This window comes from Gorilla gorilla, chromosome 5 (assembly GCF_029281585.2).
Source record: "Gorilla gorilla gorilla isolate KB3781 chromosome 5, NHGRI_mGorGor1-v2.1_pri, whole genome shotgun sequence".
Classification (NCBI taxonomy): Eukaryota; Metazoa; Chordata; class Mammalia; order Primates; family Hominidae; genus Gorilla; species Gorilla gorilla.
The window spans coordinates 184973114-184983577 of record NC_073229.2 but is presented as its reverse complement, the minus strand read 5'-3'; the positions used below and the strand labels follow the sequence as shown (position 1 = coordinate 184983577).

Sequence of the window (10464 nt, the reverse complement as noted above, 5' to 3'; positions counted from 1 at the left end):
TAAATTATTTATGCTTTGAAATGGGCACCCATCTTCTGTTGAAAATATGTTTTGTGGTCAATTGAGTCAACCTAGTAACTGGTTGAACTGAATTTGGCATTTGTGCTTGTTGCTTTTATCTTAAATGCACCACAGGTTTAAATTCCTCCAGTGATGGGTTGCTGCTATCTTTTGCTTAGAGTGGGGCCTGGGGTGTGGAAGAATTTTCTCAGTGTTCCTGTCTATTCTTAGATTTTAGCAGTCACTGCATGCCTGCACTACAGAGGGGATATCTTCATACACATAATCTAGCCCCATTGAAACTGCTGTTTCTTCTTAATGAATGCTCAATCTTTGGTGGAAATAAACAAATGCTGTATCTCCTGGAGCCACTTCAGTTTTAGTCAGGTTCTGCAGGGCTTTGAAGGGAATGCATTCTCAGTGTTCTTGTGCCTTATTTGGATGGAACTTGAACCTGTGGTGGGTTTGGAGAGAAAGAGTAGCAGACGTCTGCTATGTTGCAATGCAGGATGCTGGGCACAAGAAAATTTCCAGTCTCTCCTCCAAGGAAATAAGATTTGATCATCTACCTATCCCTGAGAAGTGAAGGGCTTTGCCTGCAGTGCTAGATGCAGAACCATTTTTCTCCCCCATTGCCCAGAAACTTAAGGCTTTGGCTTTTCTGAGCAATGGTCTAGGGAATTGTGCAAGGTTTTCATATTTGACCCTGACAGCCAATCACCACCTACAGCTTGCAGTGCCAAATGTATCTCCCTCTGATCTCTCCTGTCCTGTGGTCCTCATGAACATTAAGAAGAGATTTCTAAAAAAGAGCTTGCACATGAGCATAGTTTCTGGTGAGAAGAATTCTGATATGTTAACTTCCTCTAAACTTTGAAATAAAATATTTCTAAGAATTAAATAAAGCTCTTGAATGCTATGAATCTATTCCTTTGGTTTTTTGCACGTCTGTCTGCTTGCTAATCAAGAGAAGAGAATGGTCATAATTCTCAGAGACTTTTTCCTGTTTGTGTCATAAATGACTTCACATTTTTTTCTGTTCTAAGAACTATTCAGTTTGATTTCTTCTGTTTTAATTTTAGCAGCACCTGAGCAAAGCCATGTGGTCCAGGATTGCTACCATGGTGATGGACAGAGTTATCAAGGCACGTACTCCACCACTGTCACAGGAAGGACCTGCCAAGCTTGGTCATCTATGACACCACATCAACATAATAAGACCACAGAAAACTACCCAAATGCGTATGTCATTAATCTTACAGTAAGCAAAACAAGGTCCAAGTAAAATTTGTCTTAGAAAAGGTGTGCATCAAGCTAACTTCTTACGACTAAATTTTTCTCACACATAGAATGCATGGCAAAATGTCTGAGAAACATTACTTTGAGCAAAGAGTATGATAGAAGAGAAATGGTAAGCTGGCTCTCTTTCCTGAGAGTTTGATAAAATCAGGAGAATATCTGGTGGTGGTGAGGCCACAATAATGGAAAATCAGAATGTTTAGACAGAGTCAGCTTCAACAACACTCACTAAAGGGCAATGTGATCTTTACCCCTTGAAATTCTATAATTCTAATCTCCAATTCCTGAAGTGAAGGTTGTGTTGGCCTTTTCTGTCTTGGCTCACAAGTAAATGATATGTGCATATCTATGGAAAGGCGAATCTATCTTTTTCTATATCTATGTCTATTCCAACGGGTAGAAACACCCTGTGTCCTGAGCACCAGTGGTCTGAAGGAATACGGGTTGCCAGGAAGAGAAAAGCAAAGGCAGGAAGGCAGATGAAAGTAAGAAATGAGACAGATGCTAAACAATAAAAAGTGCGGGAAGATAGACAGAAGCTGGGGTCTGACCACACCATGGCCAGTCTTTCACACATAAGTGACTACCAAAGACAAGAAAAAATGATTTCCGCATATTGGACAATAGACGGTAGAGGACCAAGGGAATTGCGAGAGAGAGAACAATGAGATCAACTCAACAGATGCACTAGTTTTCTTCCTGGAGACCCTTCCTGCACTGAAGGGCAGGAGATGGAGCCCCAAAAAAACTGTAGCCACCTTGCTGAACAGAGGAGGGACATTGGAGTTTGGGATTATTCAGGTGGCTAGGATTTTCTAGGCCTGCTAATAATGAGAACAGATTTGTGGAGGAAAGGAGTTCTAGGAATATGCATAGAAATCTCCTCGAATCATTGGCTAAACATGAAGCTGCATGTACACAGAAAATAGATCCACCAGAAAGTAGGGCAAAGAACATCTATGGAAGAACAGCAACTACAATGGAACAGTGAGCTCAATAAACATGACAGAGCTCAAATAGCACTAAGGGATATCGGAGTTTGGACCACACAGAGGAGAGAGACTTCACTGAACATCTTGGGCATTCAGTAGAGACCCAGGAAAAGCCATACTTTAGGAGTAGAATTAGTGTATTCTTAGAATAAAGGCAGCTCCACACAAACAATAGCAAAACTGAAAAGGAAGTCTCCAAGCATCAGAATGATGTCCAAGTCAATGAACTGCCTCTGAGAGGAAAACTCAACCATCTTTAGAGGTAAACATCAAAGTCAAGTGGCTCAGCTATGCAGTATCCACAGTGTAAGGCCTAAATATAAAACTTGACTACACATAGAAACCTTTTAGTGTGACCCACAAGCAGGAGAAAAACCAGTCAATACAAACAGACCCAGAAGAGACAGAAATGATTAGAATGGCATAAAAATTTGACATATCACTATATAATAATTGAGTTCTAGGATTTAAAAAAACATGAATATAGAGTGCAACAGACACCTTATCCAGAGACAGTAAGAGTATAAAGAGCCAAATCGAAGAACTACTAAGAGATATGTCTTAAATGAAAAAATTACTAGATGGCCTCCCCATCCAGTTAGACATTTCAGAAGAAAATACCAAATGAAAAATAATTGCATAGAACCTACAGAACCAGATACACACATACAAAACACACGCATGCATACACACACACTCAAACATGTATAAGCTTACAAACACACACACACATCCACAAATGCTGAAAATGAAATCAACCGAGCCACACAGACATAAAGAAAAACATAAAAAGATTTCCTACATGTGGGAAGCAAGTCACAGAAAGGGGGAAGGAGATTGGAACAGAAATATATACTGAAAGCAAGGATGGCTGAAAATTTTCCAAATATAAAGAAGATTAAAAAATCACGGACTCAAGAAGCTCAATGGATCAGAAAAATAATTTCTAAAATGACAATTGTAGGATGCCACTGGGTACATAGCAGTTCAACTGTCAGAGGGCAAAGACATAATACACAGAAAAATCTCGTAAGGAACGGGAAAAACAAAAAGCTGTGTCTTGCTAGAGGAACAGTGATACAAATGACTAATGTGTTCCCATCAGAAACACTGCAACCTGGACACAATAACATTACAGTAATAAACATAAGAAAGAAGAGCTCAACTGAGAAGGCTACATCCAGCAATAAAATGCCTTAAAGTTCATCCATATTGGAGGAATGCATATTGCGCACTCCCCTAAACAAAGAAACCGGAAACTGTAAGACTTTGGAATCAGCAGGCTTATGTAACAAGAGAGGTGACCCGAAGGAATTAAGGAGAAGAAGAATAGAACAAGAAGGGAACTTTCTGCAGCCTATATAATGAAGAACCTAGCAATTGGCAAATGTAGATGAAAATGCTACATGTTTTCTTGATCAAATGTCTATATCTTTTTAAACGAGAGTTGATGAGTAGAAGCAAAATGATACCAATATATTTAACTTTAGCATATGTAGAAGTAAAAATTTGAACATGTAGCATAAATCATGTAGGGATTAATTGGAAGTGTACCACTGTAAGTTTCTTACCTCATGCACGATAGTATGTAATACTAATAAAAGGTTAATGTGTGGGTTCAAAGGGATATTGCAAATCCTAGAGCAATCACAAAGGTTTGAACTCTGAGGTTTTTGGTATCATAAGAATAGTCCATGCATTCAAAAGAGGGAAGCTAAGGAAGAACTAGAAGTCTTCCAAGAGCTCAGGCTCTTATACATCCAGTTGCTCATTGAACCAGCTTCCTGGAATGGAGGGTCTGGGGTTGAGACTAGGCCACATGTGTAGAGCCACTAGAGACACAACGTTGGATCCCCATGGCCCATAATACATTTCCCATTTTCTCAGGCAGCCACAGGTCATGAATGTGAGGATACTGAGAGGTTGGAGCAACGTTCTTGGGAGGCATAAAGAAGAGCGAATGCTTCAAGATCGCCGCAGCCCAAACTCCTCACCTGCTTTGCCGCATAATTCATTGATTTTTGCTCCTCTATAGCTGTCCGACCTCTTCAGATCTCTTAGTCTTCCTGCCATCTTCCTTTATGCCATGGGACCCACTGTTCTTTCAACTCATCCCCCAGTTCTGGAGTGGCTGCGGCCAGCAGAGGATAGACTGAGGGCAGGAGAGAAGGACCTGCCCAGGAACCCATTCTAGAGATACTGCATCCTGCCTGGGAGCAAGTTTTCCAGGGCAGCTTTGAGAAGTCTTGCAGAAACAAACCTACTTGACCCACATGATATGGGAATGAGAGACAGTAATACTATTTGCGCAATGCTTTTCCATGGGAAAGGTAGAGCCTTTTCACTAGGTTTTGAGTACATGCAGTGTGAAGGTTGACCTGGAAAGGTTATCCTCCTTGATGCCATGTTTTCTCTGAAGAACTACATGTTAGTTGCAACTCGCACATTAGAATATGAAGTCCTATCGAGAGAGATACAGAGAACTAGACAGATACAGATACTTTTCTATGTGAATAAACAATTCCACAATACGGATGTCAAAATCCATACCAGTTATTCCACAGAGATGGATTGGACAGAAGGCAGAAGGAGAATACTCTCATCATTTTTTGGCCACAAGTACGTACTATCTCAGTGTGTCTAAGAAGCATTAGCTGCTTTAGAGGATTTTTTGTTTGAATATAATAATCTATTAAGTATGAGAAATGCGCAGAGAAGATAAGTGATTGAAAGCCATTTGTGCTTGTGGCAATCATATGGTACTTTTAATGGGAATATTAGAAAGGCACCGGTAATGACTTTGTTGCAGCACAAAGGAGAGGGTGTGGGGAGCCCCTGCATATTGTCCCACCTCTTGTGACGTGTATCGTTTTGGAATTTCCAGTGGCTTGATCATGAACTACTGCAGGAATCCAGATCCTGTGGCAGCCCCTTATTGTTATACAACGGATCCCAGTGTCAGGTGGGAGTACTGCAACCTGACACAATGCTCAGACGCAGAAGGGACTGCCGTCGCGCCTCCCACTGTTACCCCAGTTCCAAGCCTAGAGGCTCTTTCCGAACAAGGTAAGGACTCTGTGGCCAGACATCTACATGCTTGGACGCTGGAATGAAAAGCCATGGAAATTCCCAGTGATGCAGCCGCCTTCAATAGTAAACGGATGCTCGAGTGTTGACTGAGTTTTACCATGTAGGAGGAAGCCTCCGTGCACTCTCTGGGGGAGCCATCGGAGTGAATTCTGGTGCAGCGTGGTTGGGCTTTGTCTTTAGGATGGCCACAAACACTCCAGGGTGATCGACTTCAAAATTCACCTTGTTGTAAAACGGACTATCTCAGTGTCCTAGCCAAAATTTTTATTGTAACATGCTGTCAGGTGTGTCACTCTTTCCAAGCCAGTAAGCTTTTCCGGGGATTTCTTCAAGTAGCTAGCATTCAGAGGAATCTTCAGCATTGCAGATTCTGAGAAATGTGGCTCTGGAGCCTGTCACCCTCGAGAAACCTAACAGGGCTGCATTGATTCCATGTGGCCCTGGGTCTATGGAGAGGTACATGAGCTCCCATTGCTCTAAGGCTCTTCAGCCCTAGGCTTTGAAGGGAGTGATTTCTCAGTGTTCTTAAACCTCTTTCTGATGACACTTGTACCTGTGAGGGGTCTAGAGAGAAGGAGTAGTAGACTTCTACTTTACTGCAATTCAGGATGCAGGGCATGAGAGGATTCCCTCTCTCCTCCAAGGGAAGAAGCTTTTGGCGTGCACACATCCCTGAGAAGCAAAGTGTCTTTGTCTTCAGTCAGATATATAGGACCGTTTTCTGCCCCATGGCCCGGAAGCCAAAAGCCTTGGCTTTCATGATCAACGGTGTAGGGAAACATGCAAAATTTCCATGTCTGTCCCAAACTCTGCCCCCGACAGCCAATTACCACCTGCAGCCCGCATTGCCAAATGCAGTGCCGTTTGCATGAAGATTCAGTAGAGTTTCCTAGAAAGGTGCTACCTCGTGAGCTCACTTTCCAATGAGGAATCTGATCTGTTGTGTTTCTCTGAGGTGTCAGGTGAAATATTTCCAAGAACTTACTACAGTTCTAGAATGGTAGGAATCTGTTGCTTTGGTGTTTGTTTGTTGGTTGGTTTTCTCACATCCATCTGCCTATGGATAAGGAAAAGAGAACGTTCGTAATTCTCATAGACTCCTTTCTGGTTGTGTCACAGATGGCTTCACATGTTTCTCTATGCTCAGAGATACTCAGCTTGATTTCTTGTGTTTTCATTTCAGCACCGACTGAGCAAAGGCCTGGGGTGCAGGAGTGCTACCACGGTAATGGACAGAGTTATCGAGGCACATACTCCACCACTGTCACAGGAAGAACCTGCCAAGCTTGGTCATCTATGACACCACACTCGCATAGTCGGACCCCAGAATACTACCCAAATGCGTATGTCTTTGTTCTTTACCATAAGAGAAGAAAGGGCCAACTGAAGTTTCTGTTACAAGAGATGTGTTTCAAGCTGAGTTCTCCGAACTCAACTTGTGACAGATGCAGATGGCGCAGCAAAATGTCTCAGGATGATTGCTGTGGAGCTAAGGGTCTGAGAGAAGGGAAATGTTAAGTTCCCTCTCCTTCCTCCTAGTTTTATTGAGCAGAAGGGAAATCTGGAGGTCAGGAGATCACTTTGTGAAGAAAGTCAGAATGACAAACGACCAAACACTTAGATTACCCTTCCACAACACCAACTAAACGTCAATGAAGACTTTCCAGTTGGAATTCCGTTATTCTGACTTCCACTTCCTGAAGGGAAGGTTGCGTTTGCCTTTTCTCTCTGGGTTCAAGAGGAAAGAATAGGTGCTTATTTATGGACAGGTGAATTGATCTGTTTCTATATCTACGTATATTCCAATTGTGAGAAAAACGCTCGTTCCTAAGTACCAGTGGCCTGAAGGGATACAGGTTCCCAGCAAGAGAAGATCCAAGGAAGGAAGGCAGATGAGAGTCAGCACAGAGAGGGATGCTGAAAAGTAAAAGGGATGGGTAGATGGAGAGAAGCCCGGGTCTGACCACCCAATGGCCAATATTTTGGCCACAAGCGACTACCAGAGACATGGAAAAACGGTTTCTACATGTGGGACAACAGATGGTAGAGGACCTAGAGAATTGAGAGAGGGGCAATGATGAGCTCCACTCGGTAGATGCCTTGGCTTTCTTCCTGGATACCCTTCCTGTACTGAATAGCAAGGAGATGGAGCCCAAGCAGACTGTAGCCATCTTGCTGAATGGAGGAGAGGGATTGGAGTGTGGGATGACTGTGGTAGCTGAAATTTTCTAGGTCTGCTAGAAATCAGAACTGGTTTGTGGAGGAAAAGAACTCTACAAAGACGCATAGAAGTCTCCTCCAGTCGTTGGCCTGACATGACGCTGCCTGTGCACAGAAAACGGTTCCACAGGAAAGTGTGGCATAGAACGTTTACTGAGAAACAGCAAGTACAAGAGCACAGGAAGCTCAATAAAGAAGAGAGAGATCACATAGCACTCTGGGATACTGGAGTTCTTCCCAGCTAGACCAGAGAGTCCTCACGGAACACATTGCCAATTCAGTGGAGACCCCAGAACAGCCGTAATTTAAAAGTACAGTTAGTATATTACTAGAACAAAGTCAGCTGCAGACAACCCCTTGCACAGCTGAAAAGCAAGTGTCCAAGCATCAAATCGGTTTCCAATCAATGAACTCCCTGTGAGAGGAAATCTCAACTCTCTTTAGAAGTAAACAACAAAGTCAATTGCCTCAGCTATGCGGTATCCGCAGAGTGAGTCCTAAATTTAAAATTTGACTACATGTAGAAAAGCATTTCGTGTGACCCATGAGCAGGAAATAAATCGGGTAATACAAACCGGCTCAGAAATGAGAGAAATGATTAGAATTGCGTGAAAATTTGACATATCAGTATGATGACTGATTTCAAATATTTAAAAAAACAACATGCAAGAAAGCAGATATCATATCAAGAGAAATTAACAGTACAGAATAGCCAAATTAAATTAAAGAGCTAGTATAAAAAAAGGATGTCTTAATTGAAAAAATTACTGTATGGCCGCCAGATCAATTTAGACGCTTCAGAAGAAAACATTACCCGAAACACAATTCTACAGAACCTACAGAATGAGCTACACGCACACACACACACACACACAGACACACATTGAAAACACACCCATACTCACACACACACACGCAGAAACTCACAAGTTCTAACACACACACACGCGCGCCCCTGAAGAAATAGTGAAATATAGAATTAAGCGAGCCTCACAGACATGTAGGAAAATATGAAAAGATTTCCTGCATGTGGGAAGCAAGTCCCAGTAAAGAGCAAGGGAGTTTGGAATAGAAACAAATACCTGAATCAAGGATGGCTGATAACTTTTCAATTACGAAGATCATTAAAAAAAAATCACAGAATCGTGAAACTCAAGGGATCATATAGGGAATTTCGAAAAACAAAACCCAACCTGTATGATGTACTTTTGTACATCACAGTTTGAAGGTAACAAGGCAAAGATATAATGAGAAGAAACATGTCACGAGAAACTGGAGGAAAAAGAGCTGTGTCTTCCTAGAAGTACAGTGATACAAATTGCCAATGTGTTCACCTCAGAATCCGGATGCGAGGGAATATTGTTAAAGTGATAATCAGGAACAAAAAGAGATCAACCGGGAATGCTGACTCCAGCAATAAAATGCCTTGAAGATCATCCATGTTGGATAAATGCATATTGTGCACTGCCCCAAACAAAGAAACGGGAAACTGTAAGAATTGGAAATCAGCAGGCTTATGTAACAAGAGAGGTGACCCGAAGGAATTAGGCAGAAGAAGAATTGAACAAGAAAGGAACCTTATGCAGCCCACGTAATGAAGAATCCAGCAATTGGCAAATGTAGATAGATGTAAATGCAAAACATTTTCTTGATCAAATTTCTATATCTTTGTAAATGAGAGTTGACTACTTGAAACAAAATGATAGCAAGATATTGAACTTCAGCATATGTAGAGGTAACAATTTGAAATGGTAGCATAAATCCTGTAGGGATTAATTCGAAGTGTACCGTTGTAAGTTTCTCACCTCATGCACGATGGTGTGTCATATTAATAAAAGGGTACTGTGTGGGTTCAAAGGGATATTGCAAATCCTAGAGCAATCACAAAGGTTTGAACTCTGAGGTTTTTGGTATCATAAGAATAGTCCATGCATTCAAAAGAGGGAAGCCAAGGAAGAACTAGAAGTCTTCCAAGAGCTCAGGCTCTTATACATCCAGTTGCTCATTGAACCAGCTTCCTGGAATGGAGGGTCTGGGGTTGAGACCAGGCCACAAGTCTAGAGTCTCTAGAGAGACAGTGTTGGGTCCCCATGGCCCATAATACATTTCCCATTTTCTCAGGCAGCCACAGGTCATGAATGTGAGGATACTGAGAGGTTGGAGCAACGTTCTTGGGAGGCATAAGGAAGAGCGAATGCTTCAAGATCGCCGCAGCCCAAACTACTCGCCTGCTTTGCCCCCTAATGCGTTTTTCTCTGCTGCTCCGTAGCTGTCCGACCTCTTCAGATCTCTTAGTCCACCCTGCCGTCTTCCTTTATGCCGTGGGTCCCACTGTTCTTTCAACTCATCCCCCTTTCCCTCAGTCCCGGAGTAGCTGCGGCCAGCAGAGGGTAGACTGAGAGCAGGAGAGAAGGACCTGCCTAGGAACCCATTCTAGAGATACTGCATCCTGCCTGGGAGCAAGTTTTCCAGGGCAGCTTTGACAAGTCTTGGAGAAACAAACCTACTAAACCTGACAGACAGTAATACTATTTGCACAATGCTTTTCTATGGGAAAGGTAGAGCCTTTTCACTACGTATTGAGTACATAGAGTGTGAGGGTTGACCTGGAACGGTTATCCTCCTGGATGACGTGTTTTTTCTGAAGAACCACATGTTAGTTGCAACTCCCACATTAGAATATGAAGTCCTACCGAGAGAGATACGGAGACTAGACAGATACAGATGCATTTGTATGTGAATACACAATTCCACAATACAGACGTCAAAACCCATGCCAGTTATTCCAGAGAGATGGATTGGGCAGAAGGCAGAAGGAGAATACTCTGATCGTTTTTTGGCCACGTGTATGTGTTATCTCAGT

At 42.4% G+C, this 10464-nt stretch overlaps 1 protein-coding gene across 1 annotated transcript in view; it reads left to right on the top strand.

Annotated features, from left to right (window-relative positions):
• Positions 1-1093: 1093 nt before the first annotated feature.
• Positions 1094-10464, top strand: part of LPA (lipoprotein(a)) — a 277581-nt gene continuing 268210 nt past the window's right edge. The window contains 3 exon segments of the mRNA XM_063707988.1: positions 1094-1242; positions 5176-5357; positions 6565-6724. Of these exon segments, the coding sequence (XP_063564058.1) occupies positions 1196-1242; positions 5176-5357; positions 6565-6724 (389 nt within the window). The 5' untranslated portion in view covers positions 1094-1195.